Below are 24,610 nucleotides of genomic sequence, written 5' to 3' on the forward strand. Positions count from 1 at the left end.
GATTGCAGACTGAAGGCAGCGAGGGACTGGTGACTCCTCACGTGTCGCCGTGCGGGGTTCATGCACCACGACTGCCTATTCGGGGACTAGTTTCTGCCGCTCAATCTCGACCCATCTTCAGAACTTCAGGCGGCGGAGGCAAATGCTGTCGCTGGGGGCTGACTGGAAGTCTTTTTCCGATCACGAAGCAGCGGATACTGGCTTAGGGTTGGCATTGAAGCCGACTGGAGGGGGCCGAGGATAACCGAGATAATATTCTTAAGATCATCACTGTTTCTATCATCATTGAAATCTTCTTTTACCCGGGATTTTTTCTCCCTTCTTCACTTCCACTTCTTCTTCCTTATCTTCCTCCTCGTCCTCCTCGTCCTCTTCCTCTTCTTCTTCCTCCTCCTCCTCCTCCTCTTCTTCTTCGTCTTCGCCCTCCTCTTCGTCCTCAATTCCCTCTTCTTCCTCGTCTTTATACAGTATCTCCTCCTCCTCTCCCCCATTCTCTTCCTTTTGTTCTTCCTTTGTCCGGTCCTTCTCCTTCTCATAACAATTCTTCTCTCCACATGTACACGTCCGCCCTGTCCAATATCCTTTCCCATAGTCAACCGTGATCTCCTCAAAGATAGCAATGTCCCTCCTGGCCTCGACCGTCATGATCACTCGGTCTCCAACCGTCCTCGCATCAAATACCGTGGAGGCGTTACACGAATGATTGATATACCGAGTCCAGTTACCATATTCCTTGGGAGAAATCAAAGCAATCGATCCATCTCTTCTATGCCTAGTCTTGGGCTGAACTTCAAGCGCATAGACGTTGTCTTTCTGATAAGAAGTGGGCATGATTTTCCCCATAAATTCGCCCAGAATATCCCCTTTCTTGAAATTCGCAAGCGCGCGCACCCCGACACCTTTTGTATCGGTTTCCACCAGTTGGACATAGTCTGAGGGACTCCTCTTCAGCCGGCAGCTACATTTTCTTGGGGAATGACAGAAATCGCATGAGCCATACCAAATGGTCTGGGCATCGTGCTCTCGCAATGTCGGATCTTTTTTCTGTCCTGCGGGCCAGTCCCTGGGGTCAAAGGTACTGGCATCAATATCTTTCTGGGAACGATTTTCGTATTTCGGTTTCCGAATTGTCCTTTGCATAGGATCTATGACGATATCATGTGGACGGATCTTTGCGAGTTCGGCGAGCTCTTCCCTACTCCCCAGATGTCTCGCTCTGAGTCCGAGCATAGGGCCCTCCTCCCAGTATGGAAGCAACAGTTCGCGCCAATCCAAAGCGCGCAGACAAGCCTGGAGCTCAATATTGTATGCGAACTCCTGAATCTTCGTGTAGACGCACTTCCACAGTAAGTAATCTTTCTCTTCTCGACAAGACCTTCGAAAAGATTCCGCATATGCACAGATCGCAAGCATTCTCCAGCCGAGTTTCTTGGTGAACTTTGCCAGGCGGTCCGCTTCTCGCTCTCTTTCCAACGAGCTATGCTTATCCTTCCGGCCCGAGATACGACCAGCAGCTTTATCTACGACCATGGCTGCGTAGAATTTCTGCGAGTGATAGGACAAGGTGGTGATCTTGTCTGGGTTCCCCTCGCTGCAGGCTTTTCGAGTCGCTGCCACATGATTCAGATCGAAGATAATGGCACTCAGGATTTCATCTCTCCGCTGTCTATATTCTTCGAGGTTGAGTTTAGGGTGCGGAGTGTGTGTTTCAGGACGTATTTTAGGGCCAGGCGCAGGCCGGTCTTTAGAGTTGGGGCGTTTTCTGGAAGGGGAAGTCTCGGTGTCGCTTCGACTCCGTTTCTGTGTCTTTTTGGCCTGGGGAGGGTATGGATTTTTGGGCGGAGTGGTCAAGGGTTCAGTGGTGGTGGGATTTGAATCGGTCATGGTAATTATGGCGATGCTTTCGCTGTGTCGCAATGTGTCTGTCTTTTACAATGACTGCATGCTCGATCTAAGATTACATTTGGGACTTAAGTACTCGGGGTGGCTCATTGAGGCCCTAAGCAGGATTATATTGCTTTGATCAGTTGTTGGATGAGCTATAGCTTGATTAGGAAAGGATATTGGACAAAGCGCCTGTTAGAACATGCTTTGTTCGTTACGTATTTTGGATTAACCATATAGCTATCTCTTTGTTATCTGCCAGAGTGCTATTACGCACTGCAGGGCCGTTTAAGCAGATGAGGACGGACAAAACTATGGAGACATAGAGCATAAGACAACGATGAAACGGATAAAGAAGCTATTTGACAGACGCGTTCGTGGGACAACGCAGATGAAACAAGGCTTTGTTTCTTTGTTTTCAACCTTTCAGTCCATTTGTTCTTTCTTCGGCTCCATCATCTTTTTTGTTCTTCAAACGACTGCAGCATTTATGGGGATTCGGAAGACTCTTAATATAACTACCCACACCCAGGTCTCCACCCCAATTTCGAACAGCCCAGCAGGATTCATCAAAGCCAGTTTGTTTTATGTTCAGATATAGGGCACTGTTTTTATTGTCCTTGTTAGTCGCTGCACATTTAGCTAAGGGTCAGCTAGCATGTTTCTTCAATGTCATTCTACCACCATTATCCTACAGTGAATACGGGACTTGATCTCAAATGATCTGCTTAAATCTAGTATTTAGCTCTACACTTTAGCTAGTTTATAGCAGCACAGTATATTTCTCGGCCTTAACATCGTAGCCATTCTTGCTCAACGGTCTGCGCAATATCCTGATTTACTTTTCTATTCTCCTCAGATGCTATGCGCGAGAAATCCCAAGTTGGGTTATACTCCGTACTCAAGGCCCCTGTAGCTCAGTGGTAGAGCACTCCACTTATTCTTATTCTTAGGAGAAGGCTGCGGTTCGGGTCCGCGCAGGGGCGGGCTTCTTTTTCCTCTCTGCTGAGGTATCATCCTATGTAAGAAGTGCGAGATGTTGACGGTATCTACTGGATGGCAGCCTAAGGCATAATTCAGGCATGAAGGCCACTTAGTCACGTGGTGTTATCGCATGAGTGGAGTGAGCTGGTGTACTGGCACCGGCCGGTATGGTTCCCCGGATGTCAGAACTCAGAAGCGTTGTATCAAGATTTGGATATCAGTGGGATGAACGCCTGTTCATTGTAGAGACCTTGACTAGGCTGGCCTAACCTGAAAGAGATTCAGAGCTAGTCTTAGTTTGGACTGCAGAATGGACAAGATGTGAGCGGTGTGGGCATCGCCGGATCATTTATGCAGCTAGTTGAGCCTATGCTGCAACCCCCGCTGCTTCTCCGTGTCTAGTCCGTACATTATAGGATTCTCCAAGGTCATAAGAATTAAAAATAAATGAATGGTGGCAGTGCGACATCATTCACACCGGAAGATGGATGATCCGGTCGCGGGGCCTGGAAGTCGGGGTCCCAATCCGGATTAGCGGCAGGTCGTCGGGGTCTCGAAAAAGGCCTAGCGCCAGGTTGGGGGAGATGAGCCTCGCCCAGCAGGTTGTATGTAAGACTGTACCACCGCCGGTCCCTCATCCTTCGCCCTCCGTCTTTCTTTCTGCCTGATTCATTCCTCTTCAAGGACTCCTGAGAGCTCCCCTTCCTTCGTTGTGTGCCTCGTCGCATCTCCAGGGACTGCCAAGTAACGGGCTTGACGTGAGTCACCGTCGGAAAGGTTATCTATCTACCATCTTTCCTTATCAGGCATCGCTCCTTCCGTCACCCTGAATCTTCAGGCTGCTCCTCTCCCTCAAGGCCTCGACACTCTTTCGATCATGGCTGCCGACCAGTTACTCCATTCTATCGGTCACTCGACGCCCAGCGAAGAGTGGTTCGACTTTGACAACTTCGACATCCCCTATGAGGGACTGGGAAGCAATCCCACCACTTCGATTGATTCGATCTCTCCGAAAGATCTGGATCTGACCTTTGCGGACTTTGATGACTGCAACTGGGGGCCAGCCCCCGCGGTCTGCGGTCAGGATCTGTTCGCCGATATTGTCAACTACGATGCGCCTTGTGAAGGATATGTGGGACATGCATTCGATGCCTCGCAACCTATGCTAGATCCTACCGGGGCCTTCCACCCGCCGCCCCCGCCACCAAATCAAGGGCTGATCGGGTCGCAACTCTGCGACCCATGGGCACAGGACATTGGCGATGCCGACGATCAATTCTATAGCAGCATCAGACAAATGGTGGAGCTACAAGCCGCGGCCGATCCCGCCGCCCTGTCCATTAAAGAGAAGCGCATGGAAGCGTCTATTGCCCTTCATTTGCAGCGTCTACAAAAAGCCGCGCTGCAGGACCTGGAACTGTCGTCAATCTCAAGCACGACATTCCCGTCGCCCCGCTGGTCCGAATCTGCGGGCAGCGTTTCGCAGAGTGGTACTTGTGCAACCCCAGTGACCTCCCCATCCGAGATGGCCCGGACACCTGCCTCGGGCCCTGACCCCGCAGTTGGAGGAATGGAGCTGGTGCTCGACTTGAACATGAACACCACCACCAACCTCCCAAAGAAGCAGAAGCCTCGGTCGCAAGCCCAAAAGGAAAACTACATCAAGGCTCGGAAATACGGTGCGTGCGAGAAGCACCGGAAACAACACAAGCGAGTGAGTGACGCCGTCATGACAGAGTGGATTTTCATATACTGACCTGTATAGTGCAACTGCCTTGAGAAGGCCGCTGCTCTTGCTGTTAGCCAACAAGCGGTTTCGACTGCCGAAATGGCAGCCAAGTCGATCGTCAATGCACAACTGCATGTCCATCGCTCCGGCAAGGAACAACTCCTCATGAGGACGATACCGGCATCCGCCCGGAAGTCACCTGTCTCGCAACCGACAGGAGGGTTGGTACCAAGAGAAGATCAATCCGTCCAGCTTCGGCATCCCAGCCGTGTGTCAAGCACCAATTTCACGATGGATCCTCGATACGGCCACCACTCGCCACGCTCGGCCGAGCCCGTCGCAAGCTGCCGCAGAGCGGTTGGCTGTCCGAATACGGGCCAGCCAGCCCCTCCCAGGTCGCCGGTGTCCTGTCGCAGCGCCGATCTGGTCCATTCCACGCCGGGGAGACTGCAACCCTCTTCGACGTCCAGTCAACCGGACCAGAAGTCGCACGCTGCAATTCATGGCCCACGCCACGTCCAAGCATCAGGCCGTCTCCGGACAGTCCAGACTGTTTCGACTCGCTGGCGCGCGTCGGTGCAGACGTCAGTCCTATTCAAGCCCAACGCATCAGACGATGCGGTTGCCAGCTCTACGACCAGAGCATCCGTCCACACCCCTGTTGTCCGACCCCGGCCCAGCGCCAACCATGGAGAACGGGGAAGCCGGACAATATCCGATGCATGCAAGCATGTCTGGTCCCCCGGACTGGGCGTCCAAGCAACTTCCTCCCGACACGTGTCTACCCATCGTTCTTTGGATGTACCAGCCAACGATGTCCATGACCAGTCTGTGTCGAGGACTGTTGTTTCGCGGGTACTACAAAGCGTGTTTCCGGTTTCTGGCTTCCTGGATTTATCGATCTTCGTCGCTTCTCGGTTGAGTTCATGGCTTGGCAGGTCTGGAGTTTTCTCCAGATTTGGCAAATCCGTCATGATTTCATCCAAAAAGCATTGGCTTACGGGGAAAGGACTAGGGTGGTGTTGATGATGCATAATTGGTGTGGTGGTTGAGATATCCTTGTTTGATTGTCGAGTTATTTAGCGGTGCTTGCTTCTTTGATACCCTGTCTTGCTAGACAGAGACCGTTAGAATTGATTCTGCTGGTACCGTCCTTTCTACTCCGTAAGCCATGATTCAGTAGATGTAAATACGAGTCCTGCCAATTGATCCCCGATCCTGAGGATGCCCCACAGCTATACAACCGCACCCACCAATCACCAGCCCTGCAGTTCGGACTTCCGCGGGCCTCAGACCCATCCTCCCGATCATCTTCAATTCATTCCAACATTCCAAAGAATTCCCTCCTTTCCTCCTCCTCATAGATTTCCGCATGGCTTCCTCCGCCCCCTCCAAATCGCATTGGCGATTCTCCACTGTGCCAGGCTTCTTCTACCAAAGCGAGCCGTCCACCGACGCCAGCACCTTTGACTACGTCCGTCCACTCCTCAAACTTACCCCTAACTAAATACTAATAATCTCCCTCCAGGCATCCTCCAACTTCGGCCTCATCCCCCGCCCTTACCCCACAGACACCACCCTCCCAGATTCCGATACCAAAACCCCCTGGGAACGCTTCGCCCACCACATCCGCACTCTCAACGACACCGCCGACGAAAACACATGCTACAAGGTCCTGTTCCTCGGCCGCCACGGCGAGGGATACCATAACGTCGCGGAACGGGAATACGGGACCCTCGAATGGGATGTACGTTTCCCTCCCACCCCCCAGGCTCCTTTCCCATCATACCATGCCCTACTCCAATCTACACCCAACCAACCACCCATACACATATATACTAACATAAGATAAAATAAACAGAGACACTACTCCCTCCTCCCCGGCACCGCCACAGAAAGCTGGATCGACGCGCGCCTGACCGAAACCGGCAAATCGCAAGCCCGTACCGCGCACAACACCTGGGCCCAGCAGATCAAGGATGGCATTCCCACCCCGGAATCCTTCTACGTGAGTCCGTTGAATCGGTGTCTGGAGACAGCGTATATTACTTTCTCAGGGTTGGGGGTGAAGGGGACGGAGCCGTTTCGGCCGTTGGTTAAGGAGGTATACCCTACCCCCCCCTGTTCCCACTTCCTTACCCCATTACATACATAATATGTATGATGGAAAAGAAATAGTATTAATTAAGAGGGTATAGCTCCTCCGCGAAACCATCGGCCAACACACCTGCGACAGCCGCTCCCCCAAATCGGCCATCGAAGCCGAATACCCGACGTACATCATCGAGCCCGGGTTCACCGAGACGGATGAACTCTACGACCCAGTACTCCGGGAATCCGACTCCGCGCGCGATAAACGGTTCCGGGATTTACTGCAGGATGTGTTTACGAATGATAGGATGGTGTTTTTGTCCCTGACGGCGCATTCGGGTGCCATTACGAGTTTGTTGAATGTGTTGGGGCATCGGAGGTTTGAGTTGGAGACGGGGGGGGTTATTCCGGTGTTGGTGAGGGGGGAGAGGGTGGGGGGGGAGTTGCCGGAGATGAGGGTTGAGCCGTGGTTTCCGGTGCCGAACTAGGTACTTTATCTTGTGGTGGTGGTAGATAGTAGATATAGAATAGATAGATGGAGGGAGGGAGGGGACGAAGAGAGTTATATTGTATTGTACACATTGAATTCTTGGTTACCGACGACCCTGTTTCAGAAAGAAATGGCGTCAATAGTAAAACATGCTGAAATCAAATCGAGGCTTCTTAGGTCTAGATATTAACACAAAACAACGCCAAAGAAAAATAGTCAAACATGTCACCCGGTGCTCATCCACTGGAAGATCACCAGCAATAGTACTGCTGCTGGGCCGTGATCTTACGGTCCGGCAACTGCGTCCAGAGCTGGGCCTTGCGCTTCCGCAACTCCTGAGCCTCCCGGTTCTGCCATTCCCGGATCCGAGTCTTCTCCTCCTTCAGCACCACCGACAGCGAGGTGTACGGCGGACGCATGAGGTTGATATTGCCGCGGGCCCGGTGGTCGTAGTCGTATCCGTACGGACCACGGTTCACCCACGCCTGTGCGATGTAGATGGACGTCGGGTCGGAGATGGTCTTGCGCTCACCGGACTTGAGAGTGATCGTGACGGGCTTCGGAGCCGTCTTGCCCTCGACAGCGCCCAATCCCATACCGGAGCGAACGACCGCCACGTTCTTGGCGTGCTCGAGATGCTGCAAGACCTCCTTAGCGGCCTTCTTCTTGCTGAGACGCATCTGCAGCATGGCATCGTCGATGTTCTTGCCGGCGATCTGACGAGCCAGAGGACCCAGTTTCTTGACGGAGGTCTTGAACCAATGCGACTTGGAGAGGGACTCGCGCTCCGTGCGCATGATCAACTCAGTGGTGGTGATACGGCCGCGACGACGGATCTCGCGAGCCACCATCTTGCGTTCCCAGCGCATGCGGGCCTTGGGGTTCGGGTCCAGCACCGTGTGCATGGTGTCCTTGTTGCGGCGGTCGACGGCGTAGTCGATCTCCTTCTCGCCCTCCTCGGCGGGGCCGGTGGGTTTGCGGCCGGCCGGGGTACGACCGGAGGGGGAGAGCTTGGGGCTGGCTTCATCCTCGGCGAAGATGGAGTCGGCGCTCAGGGAACCCTCGCGTTTGTGGGGAGCGACGGTTCGGCGGGCGGTGGGTTTGGCGGCGGTGGACTTGCCGCCGAAGAAGAAGTTCTTGATGGAGGACAAGGTGGAGGGCTTGGACTCGGGAGAGGACTTGTCATTGGGTCCGTTGGGGTTGTCTTCGGTGGCTCGACGAGGGACGGTGTAGGTGAGCGTGCGGCGAGGGACGTAGGAGAAGCCGGGCCGGGCTGCAGAGACTGCGCGGGAGAGGTGAGGATTGGGGGGATCGAAAATGGGAGTAAGATGGGATTGGGGTACTTACTGGACCGGATCAGCTGCCCATATTGGGGGACAGCACCCATTGTGGCCATGACGGACGATGGATCTGGTGATTGATGGCACGGATCCGGAGATCAGAGGGAAAAAAGTGTCGGGATGAAGACTCGCCTTGGCGGTGCGGGTTGGGTCTGTCTGGGTCGCCGGAGGGATTCTCGCGTCGACACCTGAATTTTCCGGGGTCGAGATTCTAGCCCCAGGGCCCAAGGCATCTGGGAGTCCTAATCGGGGAGGGTCAGCCGGGCCGCGATCATGTGCCTTGGGATCTCGGTTGAGCCAATCATGGAGAGGTGGTTGCTGCACAATTACCTCATAGGCTGACATGGTGTGGATGGCCTCGGGGCCTCCCGCTTTGCCTATTTGGGCCGGCTACTGTGCTTGGGAACTTGTGCATGCATCCATTTATGGATGCTGAGGACGAGGAATAAATCGGCGGGGCATCCGTTGGGCTCACATTTATGCTGGGATGTTTGGCATCGTCGCGATCATGGACCACTCATATAGATGGGATGGTCTCTCGAAGGTACTGGCTGCCTGACATTACACTGCCGGACGATCGATCCCAGTCCAGATTCCCTGCCGGTGCAGTGAGGAGTCTAGGCTGCGAAGCAACTTAATCGTGCATGCTGCAGTCATCAGAGCTATTCTTAGTGCGTTTGGTGAACCTTCGGGGTGTGGTATCGAGGTATGAGGTATTTATACTATTGGACTGCATCTATGCTCCTTGAAATATATGTCATTAATTAGCTTGTGATTATATACTAAATAGCTTACAGCCAATCATATCAAGTTGCTCCTATGGCTCAGTTGGTAGAGCGCATGACTAGTAATCATGAGGTCCGCGGTTCAAATCCGCGTGGGAGCATTTCTTTTTTCTTTTTTTTGCCTAGCTCAAAAGCCCTGTTTTTTCTACTTAGTAGGGCTGGCTGTGTCCAGAATTCGTAGATTAATTAACACCTAGCTGTCACGACATTGCTGGTATATCAGCCATGATTTCGCTTTGGCCTCTGTTCCCGTGTCCATTATTCTGCTCGGGAACAAGACGCACAAGTGACCCTGAATGGTGGAGATATATCCTCCGTAAGATGGAAGAATGTTAATGTATGTAGCGGGTCGTTCCTTCCCCTATAAATTATGTTGTCGGCCGTGTAGTTTGGGCTACTTACCAGTTACGATTCCTGTTTAATATTTCCCTCCCTTTCTATATCCCGATTTCTGGAATTTCTAGGGACACTCGAACCTTGGCTAGGGCCGTGCTCCTACAGGGATGATCCTTGGGATCCCAGGAAACACAGCCAGGGTTCACCGAAATCTAGTATTCTCCAACTTGGACGTAGCAAACCCAATTGCTCTCATATCTTGTCCATGGCATGATGTGAATCTTTACGGTAACAGCCTTAATGCAACCAGAGCAGAGGGTCGCGGGAGTTGCTAGATTCTGCAGAAGCGGGAAACGGTATGCATAGATAGTGAGCTTGTCTAAAGAATGGTGATCGGGTATGATACAGGGCTTGGTATCCTGCCGAGAAGGTGTATGAGCTGAAGTCTCTCTCCAGGCACCTCACCCCAGTAACTCTCCCCTGACATGCCCTCTCTAACGTGTATGTCTCGATAGGGACGCTAGATATCTCCCTTTTGAACTTGAGAGGGTCACTGTTTTTTTTTTTCTTTCGCTGCACTCAGTTTTGTATGGATGTAGCAGTTCTTGTTCAAAAACACATGGTTAGACGTGATGTAAGGGCTCGTTGGCCAATTGAACGTGGGGTCCTTCACCCGGGACACTCAATTGAGGATCAATCAATTGAATGAGGGGTCAATGCTATCGCTCGAAGGCCTGAAGGGTATATACTGTAGAATCGGCCTGTCCCTGGGCCGCATCTTTCTTCTTGGATGTATCCGAGGGCGGGTCCTAGATTCTAGCAAGTCTTCGGACCTGTTCGTATCATACGGTTGTCCATGGAGTAATAGAAAGCATGGTGCTATTCTGTTTGCGATCATACCATTGGAACGACAGCAGACACCAGGCGATTTCTTTGTGAGCTGCTCATTGACCGGGTATTGACACGGATCCTCGGCCTAAAAGTCGCCAAACATCTCAGGGTCATTGTCTCCGGTTGCGGCCGTCAACGAAAGGTCATAGGCAGAAGGCGTCCAAGGCCAGCTGGTGGATGAGATATATAGCTGATGATGTGCATGACGAGCGATCGGGTGAGAAGCTGGGTTCAAAGAGGGGTGCTAGCGCAAGGTGGGCAAGGTGGTATCAGGCTCATTATAGGTAAGGTTTTCGGGTATATAGAGTGGGGTACGGAGTAACTGAAGGGAACATCACCACCAGCTCTGGACGCTCGGTATCTCCGACGGTTCAATTATAAACAAAGCCTTGTAGGCAAACGAGAAAGAGGGCAGAAGTCATGAATTGGCGGATGTGATGCTGGAGGAGGTCAACAGGAGAGGGAGGAATCATGGACGGAGCAACTACATTGCTACGTTAGGCTGGTGGCTTCTCACGGTGCACGAGGGGTATCTGCATCTGTCAGTGACAAAGACCTCACGACCTGATGGGAAGGGTGGGGTCTTTAGGCCCCAGTGTTACATCCATACGATGATGGCAGAGCTTGGTGGTCCCTTAGCAAGTATGTCAATGCTTTGTCTTCGAAGCAGTCCCTGTATGTAACCTTGCCTACTATATCCTGCTTCTCTTCCTCTAACCCCATACGGACTATTTGTCCTTCATTTGCTGTAGAACTTTTCAGCCCCTGCGTTCACATGAAGATGCGGGAAAGAGGCATTGCGTCAATAGTCATCGGCCAATGACTTCCTTGGCTTTGACTCTTGACTGTCATTGCGTGGTATGACTATTAGGCAGTTACTCTGTATCTTTGTATGATTGGATTAATAATGGGCAGGGGATCGTCTTCGCGAAAGCATTGCTGATGGCGATGTATTTGTCCAGAAGTGAATGCACAAACTTGTACCAAGTAGTAGTGAAAGCTAGTTATATATGTCAGCGGGCCGAGAGTCCGATCATGTCGCAGTGGTGGTTGGGCAGCATTAATGAGTGATCGGAGGCGTAAAAACAACAGATAAATGAGAGTGCAATACGTAGGTGAGCATCGAACTCTGATTGTTCAAACAGTGTACACATGGAGTATCTGTTGCCAATACTGGCAGCCTGATTTTCGGTTGTATAGTATTGACTTTGGATAATAGTATCTAGCATCCAAAGCTCCTCCATCAATTGGCTCTTATGGCTCAGTTGGTAGAGCGCATGACTAGTAATCATGAGGTCCGCGGTTCGAATCCGCGTGAGAGCAATTTTTTGACTTCTTCATCTACCTGCAAAGCAACTTGTATCAGACAAATTAACGGCCATTCTTTCAACCAATCAGCTCCTATGGCTCAGTTGGTAGAGCGCATGACTAGTAATCATGAGGTCCGCGGTTCAAATCCGCGTGGGAGCAATTTTTGCTTTTTTCCGACGCCTCAGGCTCATTTCTTAGATAATCCCTGCCTTCTATGACACTGCAGCCAATCAGCTCGCATGGCTTAGTGGTAAAGCGCATCACTAGTAATGATGAGATCCTCGGTTCGAGTCCGAGTGTGAGCATGCATTAACTTTTTGGGTGTAGGGGTGAGCAGGGGCAGTGGACTGGTAACAGGGAACCTGTCAAGCGGTCTAACTGTCCTGGACGGTCGTGGACAATGCTCTTTTTGCGGTAGCCATTAGGGGCTCGTATAGGAGCGGACACCGAGGGCGTTGGCGGGGAAAAGCAGGAACCTCACCTCCCCGTGCACCTTTCTTTTTCGCGATGACGATGGTCCAGGCACTTACATAGGTGGCTACGGGCTAGCTGGGTAGTCTAGCTGCTCTGCATCAGTTTCAGATCGTGGTGAGCGTTTTTTGAACCCCGAAGTGGAGGGTAGAGTCAATCGATAGATATAGATGGGGTGCAGTCAATCCTGCTGCCGCCGCTGCTTCTGCTGGTGATTATTATTATTATTATTATTATTATTTTACTGCGTTGCTGCTGCTCAGCTTTTCCATGCCGAGCTCAACTCCCATCTCCACCGCGTCGATCCACTGCCCTCATCTGCCTCACATCCTTTCCTCCTCCCTCCGCGCTCTTTTCTTCTTCTTCCCTTTCACTCCTCTCTTACCGTCTCCTTCTTTCCCTTCCACCCCTCCCTTCCTAGGACCTCCCGAGCGTGTTGTTCCCACGTTTTCCGGTAGGTGCTTGTTCACGCTGCTTGCCGGTTCCCCATCAGTTCCCGCCCGGGACTCCGCCGCTGACCAGGCGTCCAGGTTCGCTATCGCTATCGCTCGGACCAGGAGAGCTTGAGCCTTGAGCCCGTCAGTCCCCTCCTGTCGGTCCCTCCACTGCTGCTCTCGTTCTCGTTCTCCCTCCGTCCGCGCCTCACTTTAGCAGCGTTTCGCAAGCGCCCAACTCGTCAAGCTCCTTCTGTGTACTTGCAGACAATCCAACGGCCCAGAACAGAAAATTATAAAAAAAAAAGAAAATTCAAGGGCCAAAACAGACGAACTGGAAAAAAAAAGAACAATAATCTATCATATCTGTCAATTGTTCATTTTCTAGTTTAATAATTTTTTTCCCTTTTTCTTTCAATTACCCTCCCCCTTCCAGATTTTTTTCCTTGTCTTTGTTTCTTCCCTCTGCGCCGCGGCATCCCACTGGGCTTCTTCGGAACTGTCCCTTTCCATCATCCAGCCATCCATCCATCCACATCCCAGGACAAGGAACACCCCAACTCTGGACAGCCAACCTTCGCCTGGTCATCAGGTCCGGACAGGCTGTGTACCGGAGCAGGAATGGACTCGTTGATGAGGCGACTTGCGGTGGTTCTTTAATTCAGGTTTCCTTTCCTTCTTTCCCTTCCCTTGCCTTTGCTTTGCCTTTTTCTTCGGCTCTGCTTCTTACGTCAGCACCTTCCTCGCTGGCGCTTGGACTTCCTCAAAGATCAGCTTTGGCATTTGCGTTCCCTGGTCCTTCCCCGCCAGTCCGGCCACAGTCTTGATGATGGACATCAATTCACTCCTTTCGCCGCAGGATGCCAATTCACAGTCCGGGCGTTCAACGCCCTCCGCGGCTTCCTCCTCCGTCCCTAACTCTGCTCCGACCTCTGCGCCGACCTCTGCTCCCCCTCCGAAGCCCTTGCGAAAGAGTCGCCCCGGCTCGACCAAGCAGGGTATGACTTCCTCGCCGCTCGCGCAGCACGTCTATGCCCCTTCTCACCTCCCTGAACCGTCGCCTCCCGCGATCAGTCCCAAGGTCGGTCCCAACTTGGGAGGAGGGAATGGTACTCCCCCGGCAACTGACCTGCCCCCCCCGAGACAACCTTCCACCCCCGGGATGGATACACTGGCCGATTTGGCGTCCATGCAGCATCATCAGCCGCAGCGATCCAACGCCCCCATCCTGCGCAGCACCGAGTCGTACGAAAGCCAGCTGTCCCCTTCCACCATGTACCCACACGTCAACCCGATTTCTCACAACACTCCTACCCCGCGCTCTTCATTTGATATCGCCATGTCGGATGGTCCGCGTGAAAGTGCTCGTCGGAGCTATCTCGATACGTCCTTGCTTCGTCCTGCCCAGCTACAGGCGACGGAGCTGTTTTCCCAGATCCAGGAAAACCCTCAGTCGTACGACGCGCATGTCCGCTTCGTTCGCCTCCTGCATGCGGGCTTCGTCAACCACGTCTATCCCCCGAATAACCCCGAAATCCACGGCGATCCCCGAAAGTATGACCTCCTCAAGGACATGCGGACGGCTCGGGAGGAGATGGACAAGTTGTTCGCCATGGGTGAGGACCTCTGGGCGGAGTGGATCCAGGACGAAAGCATGCTGGCGCAGTCGGTGGAAGAGCGCATTGCGGTGATGGAGCTCTGCCAGCGATCGATCGAGGAGGAATACGGTAGTACCAAGCTTTGGGGCATCTACGGCGAATGGCTCCTGTACCTCTATAACTCCGCCAACGGAGATGCTAGTCAGAGTCAATGGACCGAAGAAGACCGTTTGGTCGGTCGCGAAGTGTTCACTTGGCAATCTGTCCTCGACGTATGGCAACGAGGTGCCGAATCGACGCGCTGGAGAATTCACGACAGCCATCTGGTTTGGGACCGTTTCCTCGAACTGCTCACGCAAGATATCTCTCGCAACCCGACACAGGAAAAGATCAACCATGTGAGAGGGGTATTCGACCTCCGCCTCGCGACCCCTCACGCCTCCTGGGATTCGACTTTTCAGGCGTTTTCCGGATTTGTTTCGACCTACTACAATGCCAACTACGAAAACATAATGGCGGAAGCAGTCGGGAAGTACGCCAAGGCTAGCAAAGACACGTATTCCGCCCGCGAGGACTTCGAAATTCGGTTGCGCAATGTGTCCGAGGCGGGTGACATGGGCCAAGAATGGGCCTTATTCACCGAGTACATTGAATGGGAGCTGAGCCGCAACCGTAGGAAGCGGCACACGAATTTTGATTTGGTCAATGCGCTTTACCAGCGCGCCGTGCTGCGCTTTCCAACCGAGGCTAATATATGGGAAGAATTCATCATGTTCCTTATCGACGAGTCCATGCACGGCAATACCAACACTACCACAATCTCTACGCTCGACCGCGCGACTCGGCACTGCCCTTGTTCCGGTAGTCTCTGGTCACAGTACCTGCTCAGCTCAGAGCGGGAAGGGCAGTCGTTCTCCAAGATTGCCGACATCAAGCACAAGGCAACAAGCACGGGCCTGCTAGACGTCGGTGGCATGGAGGAAGTGCTCAAGGTGCATACGGCATGGTGTAGCTATCTCCGGCGACGCGCATTTTTGTCCGACTCTACCGACGAAGACATTGACGTGGCCGAGGTGGGCATCCGCTCTGCGATTGAAAGCGTCCAGGAACTGGGCGAGAAAAAGTACGGCCGGAATTACCAGGGCGACCCATTGTTCCGCCTGGAGCGCATCTACATCCGCTATCTGAGTGAGAGTGGCAGCTGGGACAGCGCACGGGAGACGTTCAAGGGTCTCGTGGGCCGCCGGGGTAACAGCTACGAATTCTGGCTGACCTACTACGAATGGGAACTGATCTCCTGGAGCAAGTTTGTCCAAAACGAAACCACGATTGATGCCGCCCGGCGCACCCCGAACCCCAGCTACGCCACCGCCGTGCTGAAGCAGGCCATCAAGCGGACGGACCTCGATTGGCCCGAGAAGATTATGCAAACCTACATTGCCCACTGCGAGGATTACGAAGACTCGGATGAGTTACAGCTGGCGATTCTAGAGACCCGCAAAGCGATGAGGGCTGTGACCGCCCGCCGCGATCGTGATGCAAGGGAGGCGGCCGCGCGGCAGGCTGAGCAAGCTGCAGCAATGGAGCAAAGCACGCAGGTCGAAAAGCGCAAGCGGGAGGAAGAGACCAGCGTGAACGGGCTGCCTGCCAAACGAGCTCGTGCAGAGGAGGTCGCACCATTGGTTTCCACCACCGCAGAACCGGTCGCGCTTCGTCGCGATCGCGAAAATGCGACGGTGGTTGTTAAGAATCTGCCCCAGGGCATCACGGAGCACAAGGTCCGACAGTTCTTCCGTCACGTGAGTCGCTCCCAGGTCCTGTAGCGTCGCATTAGCTAACCGTGTCATAGTGTGGTACGATTAACAGCGTCAAGATGCTCTCCAGCGAGGATGGAAAGTCGGAGACGGCCATCATCGAGTTCAACTCCAAGGACGAGGCGGTGGTCGCGCAGACCCGCGACCAGAAGATCATTGATGAGCACACGATTGAGGTTCAATTCGGGTCGGGGTCAACGTTGTTTGTTACCAACTTCCCCGCTACAGCCGATGAACAGTACATTCGCGACCTGTTCCGTGAGGTGACTTCCCCTCGATATTACAGTGATGCAAACGTTGGCTAACCGACCGTAGCACGGCGAAATCATCGATATCCGTTTCCCATCACTCAAGTATAACACGCACCGGCGATTCTGCTACGTGCAGTTCAAGACGGCCGGAGAAGCCTACAGCGCTACGAAGTTAGACGGGGCGGCAGTGGGCAATGGCCTGCATCTGGTTGCCAAGATCTCGGATCCGACTCGCCGGCAGGACCGCCATGGGCCAATGTATGAGGGACGCGAGATCCATGTGTCGAATCTGGACTGGAAAGCCAGCGAGCAGGACGTGGAGGAGCTGTTCCTACGTTTCGGAACTGTGGAGCTGGTGCGCATCCCGCGCAAGGTGGACGGTGGCAGCAAGGGCTTTTGCTACGTGGTTTTCTCGTCTAAGGTAAGTGCTTCGGATGGTTTGCCCAAGGTTCCTGCTAACCCCCCTTTACAGGAGGAAGCCGAGGCGGCGCTGGTTATGCACGAGCAGGATTTCCGGTCGCGACCCCTCCATGTGAAACTGTCCACCCCGCAAGGGGCCAAACGGAGCGCGACGACCATCTTGTCTCGAGTGGGATCATCCCGGTCCCCGTCGGTTGAGGTCAACGGCGCCAGGCGTGAGCCTAGTGAAGAGGTTCCGAACAGTGAACGGACGGCACGCACCCTCGGTCTGATGAACGTCCCGGACACGGTCAATGATGCGCGTATCCGGGCGCTCGTCGAGCCGTACGGCAAGCTGATCAAGATCGTGCTGCGGCCCGATCACCAAGGCGCGATTGTCGAGTTTGCGGATGTCCACCAAGCGGGCAAAGCATCGCTGGAGTTGGAGGGGCAGGAGATCACGCCGGGGCGGAAGCTACACGTGGGCACGGTGCCGGAGATGCTGAAGAAATCGGCGGAGAAGAGGGGCAACGGACCCAGCCAAGTCGGCAGCAAGTCCAAGGACAAGCCGGGCGGACTCTTTCCGCTCGCGGGGCCGATCAAGCGCCCGGCGCAGCCGGGGACGCGAGGCGGCAAACGCGGCGGCCTGGGTGTGAAGCGGGCCGCGGCGACCAGCTCGCAGAATGGCCGAACCACGACGACGACCACGACGACGACGATGACGACCGACAGCGCAACCCCGGGCGAGGGGCAGACCACGAAAAAGAGCAACGATGACTTCCGTGCGATGATCCAGCGGAGTCGAGCGGGATGAGCGAGGGCGCGGCGCACTGGATGGCATGGCGGGAACGGCGTTACCTCTCCGCTTGCTAATGACTTTTACTTCGACTTCGCGTGATGTGATTTGGAACCTTCTTCCGGCCGGTGCTGATGTTGTTATGTTCTTGCTGATGTTGCATTGCCGCTTTGTGTATTATCATAGCCTTATCCCACGCTCCAGGCTGAAGTTGAATGTAGATTAACTGTCTCTTAGTTGGATGGGTGACTCTTCGAGGGAGGGGTTTTTTTAATACTGCAGGGGATGGCGGACGAGAAGTGGAATGGAAGGCCGGGTATCCGCATGGGGCCCAATCCTGGTTTGATATTGGACCGGTAATAACGCCAATCATGGTGAGCATTGGCAACTATAGTAGGGTGTAGTATACATCAGACCAACCCGGGGAGGTGCAGGTGCAGGTGGACCACCAGCAGCTTGAGGACGGGCCATCCGGTCGGGGGAGGTCATAGGCCAATGTCACCCGAAGGCAAGATGCTAGAGACTCAATTGCTGTAAACAAGCTCTCTGCTGACCCGGAGCGCGACCTGCCCCTTGCTCCCGACGCTGGCACGATGGAAACCGGGCAGCAGCTGCGGTGCAACGTTCGGGAACAGGTTGGCGGTGCTGTTTGCAGGCCAACCCCGCTGTGGGAGCCTGGGAGGGCGCTTTGACGATGGATCGACGGTCAGTTGGTGGTTGGAATGTTCGACTCGTCAGCGGACGCTGCACGCCGGCGATGAGGGAATTAATGGTGGAGGGCTGGTGGGCGATGGCACGATGGAGGTCGGACGGGAGATATCATACCAGTAGATCCACGACCAGGTCAGCCTGTCTGTCCCACCTGGCGGCCCCCCCCCCCCCCCCCCCCCCCCCCCCCCCTTCGTTGGCGTGGGGGTGTTTTTTTTCCTTCTTCTCCCCCCCCCCCGCCCCCCCCCCCCCCCCCCTCCCCTCCCGGGCCTTTTTGGGATGCTGAGGTATTTCTTGGTCCTCATCTCCCCCGAGCGGACCTGAAAGAGAGTGGAAGAGACGTCTTATCAAGATCCTGGGGCAGATTGGCTGACGGGGAAAGACGAGGAACTGATGATGCGACGGGGATAAGCTCCCGAGCCTGGCTGTCACCACCTGACCTGGGCTGACCTGCTCGCCGTTGCCTCACAACAAACCACAAACCGGCTTTCGCTCCACCACCAGCATTACCACCTTTCCTTTCTTTCTTCTCTGCTCGTCTTCCCCTCGTCTTGATCCCGACCACTCTCAAATTTATCCCCCTAGATCAACTACTTAGCATCCCAGCATCTGAGCATTCTATCCTTCCCCTCCCCTCATCTGTACTCCCCTCACCCGCTCCCTCCATCATTGCCTGCACGGCTTTCTGCCTACTGTCGTCATCGCCTTCTAGTCCGCTTGCTTCCCCACCGTGATGGATTTCCATCTGGTGCCTCGTGGGGAAGACCGCAATTACACCGGGTTCCTCACCAAGACTATTGTCTACACGGCCACATTGATTGTTTTCCTTGCGTGTAAGTCATCCGCGACTGGATAGCTTTCTACCAGCGAGCGAGCTAGCCTGTGGCGGCAGCTACCGCTACCGCCATGCTTTGTCGCATGCCTTGCGTCGCGCACACGACCACTAATCTCACCCACAGCCTTTGGTCTAACCGTGTCCTCCATCGTCGTACCCAGATGGGCCATTTATGATGATGAAGAGGTCGGTGTTTAAGATTCCCCTCCCGTGCACGACCCGTCACTAACAAACCTACAGCGCCACTACTCCTACGGCCTCCACCGTCGCTGCTCCTCCGTGACCGGAGAATGCGAGTCCTTCCCCCAGGGCCCCGACTGCAGCGGCGGCGACCGCTATTTCTGCTCCATGTGGCGCTCGGTCGGGTTTCTGATGTCCTTTGCTGTCGTCTTGGAAGGGATGAGCGTGGTCGCATATCTGATTGTCTTGTCGGGTGGGAAGCGACTGCGGGAGTCGGGGTGGAAGGTACTCAGCCTGTTGATTATCTTGTCGGCGGTGGTACAGGCCGCGAGCATGTCGCTGGTGGTGAGTGTGATCCCTCTACCGGATCAGTGGTGTACTAAGACGGCTAGGCATATCTGTTCGACAACGAAGAGCGGTTCTTCGTCGGCTGGCAGTTGAGCGAGTCGTGGGTCTACTGCACTGTGAGCTGGTGCCTGAGTTTGTTCTGCGCGGGGGTGTTGATCCTGGCGGCGCATACACTGCCCTCGGAGGGAGGCTATGAGTTGATCCCGGATCAGGCGTATTGACTGGACCGACGGAGGTATGATGATGCGATGATATGATAATGAGAGGCGTTGGTGGATGTTTGCAGTATGTGACATTTTCCAGCCATGTTTGTGGGTTGTTTGTCTTTTCGCTGAAAACGGTGGTAGATCGTATAGTCGGTACGACAGTATAACGATGATTAATATAGTCTGTGTGACGTGTTTGATGATACTCATGCGATCAAAGACTGGCAGAATTCAATATCCGGAAACCTCACTTTCTCCTTCCAAGTGCCTCGATACTCCCTCGGATCTTTTGCACCAATACCCTAACCTCCGCAAACGACTTGTTCCCCACCTTCGTCAGCCAGCCACCAGACACTCCTCGTTTACCTCCCCGCCCATCTTCCTCAACCTCACGTCAAACTCCCGGATCTCTCTGCACTGCTCCATTCGCTTCAGACTTCCAGCACCAGCTGACACTGCAGCAAGGGCCAGCTGGACGTTTGGTACCTCACCCGCTGGTAATGCTTCCGGCAGTAGTGAATCTACGCGTGGTGGGGATACGCCTGGTGGAGACCTTGTTACGCCCGAAGATGTGGGAGATGACTTTGCGATGCCGATGCTTGGGTTGTCCGGGCTGGTGGGTAGGGTGCAGGATGGCTGGTATTCGCAGGTGATACCTGTGATGGTGGTTTGTGGAGTGGATGGTGATGGGGAGGATGGAGAAGGGAGGAGGTGTTCATGCTTGGTTCTTTCTGACCTTGCTGATGGCGGGGTGGGTTTCAGTGCATGATTGGCGCTTTCTGCTCTTCTCATGGGTGTATGTGGATGGGTTGGGGATTCTTATATTGGGAAGACATACAGGGAGTGAAGGTGGCTTCTGGTTATGAGGTGGAATTCTGGATAGCTGTGAGCAGAGACAAAAGCATTCATTGGAAAGAATGAGTCACTGTGCAAGGCCCTCCATTGACCCTGTACCATACGTGTAGGTCGCCATGGTGTCTCTCTCAATATACTTCTAGTGTAGATGAGGCTTCACCTCGGATGTTTCCATCTGACCCACACAGTTCTCCCTGCATCATATACCCTCCGAGGAGCTATGTTATCTACAGCAAGTGAAGGCAGTGCCAAGTGACAGTAACTGAACACCACCGTCATAAATACCTCACAATAGATACTGATAGGCTTGTGCCCGGAAGAAGCCAATCCCAAGACCAGGTGTTAGCAATGGCGCCCACCTCACTGGACTGTCCCCTCACTGATAGGAACCCCATCCGCAGCCGATAAGCCACCCGCATATAAAGCCCCGCCCACCTCCCCCCCTCCCTCTCCTCTACGTCTACCACAAACCAAACCCACCACTGCAACCACCACCACCACCACCAAGATGCCCGGCCTCACCCCCGAACAACTCACCTCCTTCCATCAAAACGGCTACCTCGTCCTCCCGGACTACCTCACCCCCACCGAAATCACCGCCTGCCTCACCGAAACGCACCACCTCCTGGACACCTTCCCCCTCGACACCCACCCCCTCACCCAATTCACCACCGGCGACAACCCCACCACCACCACGCAACACGTCGGCGACGAATACTTCCTCACCTCCGGCGACAAAATCCGGTTCTTCTTCGAACCCGACGCTTTTGCCCCGTCTGACCCCACCTCCCCCACCTCCCGTCCCACCCTCACCAAACCCAAACACCTCGCCATCAACAAAATCGGACATTCGCTACACACCCTCTCCGCCCCATTCCGCGCCATCAGCCTCTCCGAAAAGAACGCCGAGATCGCCAAGTCCCTGGGTTTTAAGGATCCTCGCGTCTTGCAAAGTATGGTGATTTGCAAGCAGCCGGGGATTGGCGGCGCGGTGCCATCGCATCGGGATAGCGAGTTCTTGTATACGGATCCGCCGAGCGCGGTGGGGTGGTGGTTTGCGTTGCAGGATGCCGGGAGCGGGAATGCGTCGTTGGGGATGTATAGGGGGAGTCAGAGGGTGGGGGTGAAGAGGCGGTTTGTGAGGTTGGGGTCTGAGGAGGGGACAGGGACGGGGACGGGGTTTGTGGGCAATGAGGGGGGGAGGGTGCCGCTTGGGACGGTGGAGGAGGAGGAGGAAGCGGGGGAGAATGTGGGGAGGGAGGAGGATTTGGAGGTGTTGGATGTTAAGGCGGGGTCGTTGGTGTTGATTCATGGGAATGTCCTCCATAAGAGTGAGAGGAATACCGGGGATCGGAGTCGTTTTGCGTATACGTTTCATGTGATTGAGGGGGCCGAGGGGTGGACGTATGATGAGCGGAATTGGTTGCAGCCTACGGGGGAGGGGTTTTCGAGGTTGTATCAGTAGGTTAGATGTGTGAGTGTGTGTGTGTATATGTCATTGCTATATGCTTGGCCGCCAAACCTAAACTCCAGCCCAGGTATCCATAATGTTGTAACAGTTGCTGCTTTTGTAAGACTGTCTCACTTCACTGCGATGCAATGCAATGCTGTACCCTATGCTGCGGCTTGCAGCATCTCCAACATGCCCTTGGTCTGGCACGCCTGGTGCGCCATCTCCACCTCGTCGCGTACCCGCCGGTGCAACCGCTCCACCATCTTGTCGATCTGCGCCGACTGTCCCAGGTTGCCCGAGTAGATGTCCAGTACGTTCATCGCCACCTCCACGCTCAGCTGCACTAGCCGCGGCTCCGTGATGTTCTTGTGCACCCACTGCAGCACCGGCTGCAGAGTCACCTCGTCGCGGTTCTGGAGCGACGCCCGTAGCGCCGAGCGGTGTCGTAGCGCTGTCAATAGCGTCAACTGCGCCGTCTTGTCGCTCGTCCCCAGAACCTGGTCCAGCGCCGCGGAGTACCGCGCCTTGCGCAGATCGTGCTCCCAGCTTTGCTCCTTCTTCCGCTTCTTGCGGTCCCGGCCCTCGATCACAATGTCCACGCCCTCGCCGACGAAATCGCGGCCCCGGAGTCGCTTCTCCCAGCCGGAGCCGCGGACCTTCTTCTGCTTGGCGACCTTGCGGTCGTGTTCTTCGAGTTTGCCCTCGAGGAGGGCTTGCATTTCCTTGCGGCGCTCGCGCTCCCGGATCTTTTGTTGCCCGGAGAGGCGGGTCTTGATGGAGAGGAGACCGGATTGCATACCCACGGCGATGTGCTTGTCTTCTTGGGCGACGCCGGAGGTGATGGCGCGCAGGGAGAGAATGGGGGAGGGGTACTTGGAGCCGGAGACCATGTTCCAGCCGGTCGTTTCGAAGACTTTCATGTGGCCGTCCAGCGCACCGGAGAGCAGGCGCTCGCCGTTGGATGCCAGTGCCAGGGAGGTGACCGTCTTCTGGTGGCTCTGGATCATGTGCAAGGGCTTGCCGGCCACGATGTCCAGCACGGCGATCTTGTTGTCGGCCGCGGCGAGCACCGTGGTGCCGGTGGGCATGGGGAGGACGGTCTCGATCGGGGCGCCCATCTTGAAGGTCATGGCGGAACGGTTCTCAACGCGGGGATCCCAGAGGCGCACGGTCCGATCGTAACTACCGGAGACGACCAGGCCGGAGGAGGCCAGGGATCCGGGCATGAAGGCACCGCTGCGCACGTAATCGGTATGGCCGAGGAACACCTTGGCGCTGGTCTGGCTGGGGAGATCCCAGAGGCGCACCGTGCGGTCGTCACTGGCCGTCAGAACGGATGTGGGGTCGCTGGGCGAGAATTTGGTGACCCAGACGGGTTGCTTGTGGTCTTTCCAGGTCTTCAGGATGGCCCGGGAGGTCACGTCGAACACCTGGACGGTACCGGAGTCGTCACCGACGGCGATGACGCGCCCGTCCGGACGGACATCGGTGCCTCGAACCGTGTCATCGAAGCGGGTGATTGTGCGGAGGAGTTTGCGAGTGCGGATGGAGTAGATCTGGACTCGGGCGCCGGTGGTCACGGTGAAGACGTCGGGGGGCTGGGTGAGGGAAGGGAAGGCGGAGGCGGAGGATGGAGCGGAGGGTTGCGTGATGAGGTTGACGGGGCCATTGGCAGGTGAGGGGATCAGGAGAGGATTCTTGAAGGTCTTCCAGTATTGTTGCTCCGGCGTCAATCGGGTCGAGGGCAGGGCCGGAAGCTTGACCTGCTGGAGGGGGAGGACGGGGGCAGCCATGGCTGCTATCGGCCAAGGTCAAAATGAATTGATCTGGCGGGGGGCCGAGATTCGAAACGGCGGATTTGGGGGAATAGGAGGAGTTATCGACCAGCACCCATCGGCCTTGAAGCGTGGTCGGCGTCGAAGTTGCGGGAAATTTTTTGGACGAGACAATCGCATCGGGAAAAGTCTATCGCGAGCCTAATCGGGATTAGCGCCGTATCACAGCTTATACCATCTTACTCGTACAATCCAATAATACAATACGGCACACATCGGCCTGGATTCCTGCCAATTGAGTGCAGTCATGCTTGGACCATACTAGTATCTTGTCCAATATATGAGAAATAGGTGCTAGGTCGCAGCTTTCCTCCCTCTGGGCAAGACCACTGCGCATGTAGGTAACCTCACCGCTGAAAGCCCAACACGTCACGAGCGAAGCAATGAAGCACTGATACGCTCACTACCAATTGACTGAGCCGGTCTAGGTTGGCGTAGTAGGTCAACAGTAGGACCAATCGTTATCACTCAATCAATTCTGCTGGGAGTTTTGTCTCGGATATCCCATGCCTGTCTAGCCTGTGAGCCGCTAGCCAGCACAAGTATTGAACAACACTGATGCCAGGTCTCGAACAGAATGATATCC

At 54.8% G+C, this 24,610-nt stretch overlaps 8 protein-coding genes and 5 non-coding genes across 13 annotated transcripts; 10 read left to right on the top strand and 3 right to left on the bottom strand.

The window, feature by feature from the left end:
* Nucleotides 1–133: 133 nt before the first annotated feature.
* BO80DRAFT_420386 (SET domain protein) lies at nucleotides 134–2,154 on the bottom strand. The gene has a single exon (XM_025718350.1). The coding sequence runs from the start codon at nucleotides 1,882–1,884 to the stop codon at nucleotides 283–285; it is 1,602 nt and encodes a 533-aa protein (XP_025580404.1). The 5' UTR covers nucleotides 1,885–2,154; the 3' UTR covers nucleotides 134–282.
* A 636-nt stretch (nucleotides 2,155–2,790) lies between these two features.
* Nucleotides 2,791–2,870, top strand: BO80DRAFT_t2. Its single transcript has one exon. It is a non-coding gene; the product is annotated as a tRNA-Ile (tRNA).
* Nucleotides 2,871–3,501: 631 nt separating this feature from the next.
* Nucleotides 3,502–5,623, top strand: BO80DRAFT_395489 (uncharacterized protein; the record flags this gene model as incomplete). The annotated part of the gene is made up of 2 exons (XM_025717316.1): nucleotides 3,502–4,582; nucleotides 4,634–5,623. The coding sequence occupies exons 1-2, from the start codon at nucleotides 3,746–3,748 to the stop codon at nucleotides 5,621–5,623; spliced, it is 1,827 nt and encodes a 608-aa protein (XP_025580405.1). The 5' UTR covers nucleotides 3,502–3,745.
* A 310-nt stretch (nucleotides 5,624–5,933) lies between these two features.
* BO80DRAFT_489627 (phosphoglycerate mutase family protein) lies at nucleotides 5,934–7,176 on the top strand (the record flags this gene model as incomplete). The annotated part of the gene is made up of 4 exons (XM_025723602.1): nucleotides 5,934–6,071; nucleotides 6,126–6,344; nucleotides 6,459–6,701; nucleotides 6,796–7,176. Exons 1-4 carry the CDS (start codon nucleotides 5,970–5,972, stop codon nucleotides 7,174–7,176), a joined length of 945 nt encoding a protein of 314 aa, XP_025580406.1. The 5' UTR covers nucleotides 5,934–5,969.
* A 58-nt stretch (nucleotides 7,177–7,234) lies between these two features.
* On the bottom strand, nucleotides 7,235–8,983 carry BO80DRAFT_370463 (mitochondrial 54S ribosomal protein uL22m). The gene is made up of 3 exons (XM_025716449.1): nucleotides 8,849–8,983; nucleotides 8,526–8,760; nucleotides 7,235–8,460 (listed from the first exon to the last, which is right to left on the bottom strand). The coding sequence occupies exons 2-3, from the start codon at nucleotides 8,572–8,574 to the stop codon at nucleotides 7,430–7,432; spliced, it is 1,080 nt and encodes a 359-aa protein (XP_025580407.1). The 5' UTR covers nucleotides 8,575–8,760; nucleotides 8,849–8,983; the 3' UTR covers nucleotides 7,235–7,429.
* A 348-nt stretch (nucleotides 8,984–9,331) lies between these two features.
* Nucleotides 9,332–9,404, top strand: BO80DRAFT_t3. Its single transcript has one exon. It is a non-coding gene; the product is annotated as a tRNA-Thr (tRNA).
* Nucleotides 9,405–11,780: 2,376 nt separating this feature from the next.
* BO80DRAFT_t4 lies at nucleotides 11,781–11,853 on the top strand. The gene has a single exon. It is a non-coding gene; the product is annotated as a tRNA-Thr (tRNA).
* A 74-nt stretch (nucleotides 11,854–11,927) lies between these two features.
* BO80DRAFT_t5 lies at nucleotides 11,928–12,000 on the top strand. Its single transcript has one exon. It is a non-coding gene; the product is annotated as a tRNA-Thr (tRNA).
* A 74-nt stretch (nucleotides 12,001–12,074) lies between these two features.
* BO80DRAFT_t6 lies at nucleotides 12,075–12,146 on the top strand. The gene has a single exon. It is a non-coding gene; the product is annotated as a tRNA-Thr (tRNA).
* A 1,429-nt stretch (nucleotides 12,147–13,575) lies between these two features.
* BO80DRAFT_343672 (U6 snRNP complex subunit PRP24) lies at nucleotides 13,576–19,896 on the top strand (the record flags this gene model as incomplete). Its single annotated transcript, XM_025715239.1, has 8 exons — nucleotides 13,576–16,143; nucleotides 16,194–16,421; nucleotides 16,474–16,830; nucleotides 16,882–17,608; nucleotides 18,216–18,507; nucleotides 19,180–19,339; nucleotides 19,388–19,672; nucleotides 19,720–19,896. 8 exons carry the CDS (start codon nucleotides 13,576–13,578, stop codon nucleotides 19,894–19,896), a joined length of 4,794 nt encoding a protein of 1,597 aa, XP_025580408.1.
* Nucleotides 19,820–20,873, top strand: BO80DRAFT_814 (uncharacterized protein). Its single transcript, XM_025724815.1, has 2 exons — nucleotides 19,820–19,960; nucleotides 20,023–20,873. Exons 1-2 carry the CDS (start codon nucleotides 19,929–19,931, stop codon nucleotides 20,648–20,650), a joined length of 660 nt encoding a protein of 219 aa, XP_025580409.1. The 5' UTR covers nucleotides 19,820–19,928; the 3' UTR covers nucleotides 20,651–20,873.
* Nucleotides 20,874–21,200: 327 nt separating this feature from the next.
* BO80DRAFT_370469 (phytanoyl-CoA dioxygenase family protein) lies at nucleotides 21,201–22,350 on the top strand. The gene is made up of 2 exons (XM_025716450.1): nucleotides 21,201–21,919; nucleotides 21,971–22,350. Exons 1-2 carry the CDS (start codon nucleotides 21,245–21,247, stop codon nucleotides 22,199–22,201), a joined length of 906 nt encoding a protein of 301 aa, XP_025580410.1. The 5' UTR covers nucleotides 21,201–21,244; the 3' UTR covers nucleotides 22,202–22,350.
* On the bottom strand, nucleotides 22,211–24,329 carry BO80DRAFT_420390 (snoRNA-binding rRNA-processing protein UTP15). Its single transcript, XM_025718351.1, has 2 exons — nucleotides 24,214–24,329; nucleotides 22,211–24,165 (listed from the first exon to the last, which is right to left on the bottom strand). The coding sequence occupies exon 2, from the start codon at nucleotides 23,980–23,982 to the stop codon at nucleotides 22,351–22,353; it is 1,632 nt and encodes a 543-aa protein (XP_025580411.1). The 5' UTR covers nucleotides 23,983–24,165; nucleotides 24,214–24,329; the 3' UTR covers nucleotides 22,211–22,350.
* Nucleotides 24,330–24,610: the final 281 nt, after the last annotated feature.

The sequence above is a fragment of the Aspergillus ibericus genome (genome assembly GCF_003184845.1).
Source record: "Aspergillus ibericus CBS 121593 unplaced genomic scaffold BO80scaffold_1, whole genome shotgun sequence".
In the NCBI taxonomy this organism is placed as follows: Eukaryota; Fungi; Ascomycota; class Eurotiomycetes; order Eurotiales; family Aspergillaceae; genus Aspergillus; species Aspergillus ibericus.

What these genes read in the sequence shown, in the direction of transcription:
- BO80DRAFT_420386 (XM_025718350.1), bottom strand. Translation starts at nt 1,884, where the DNA reads ATGACCGATTCAAATCCCACCACCACTGAACCCTTGACCACTCCGCCC.
- BO80DRAFT_370463 (XM_025716449.1), bottom strand. Translation starts at nt 8,574, where the DNA reads ATGGCCACAATGGGTGCTGTCCCCCAATATGGGCAGCTGATCCGGTCC. An exon ending in TGGGCAGCTGATCCGGTCCA is followed by an intron (nt 8,461 to 8,525) that starts GTAAGTACCCCA and finishes TCTCCCGCGCAG; the next exon opens with TCTCTGCAGCCCGGCCCGGC.
- BO80DRAFT_814 (XM_025724815.1), top strand. Translation starts at nt 19,929, where the DNA reads ATGATAATGAGAGGCGTTGGTGGATGTTTGCA. An exon ending in GGCGTTGGTGGATGTTTGCA is followed by an intron (nt 19,961 to 20,022) that starts GTATGTGACATT and finishes AAACGGTGGTAG; the next exon opens with ATCGTATAGTCGGTACGACA.
- BO80DRAFT_370469 (XM_025716450.1), top strand. Translation starts at nt 21,245, where the DNA reads ATGCCCGGCCTCACCCCCGAACAACTCACCTCCTTCCATCAAAACGGC. An exon ending in CAGGGACGGGGACGGGGTTT is followed by an intron (nt 21,920 to 21,970) that starts GTGGGCAATGAG and finishes GAGGAGGAGGAG; the next exon opens with GAAGCGGGGGAGAATGTGGG.
- BO80DRAFT_420390 (XM_025718351.1), bottom strand. Translation starts at nt 23,982, where the DNA reads ATGGCTGCCCCCGTCCTCCCCCTCCAGCAGGTCAAGCTTCCGGCCCTG.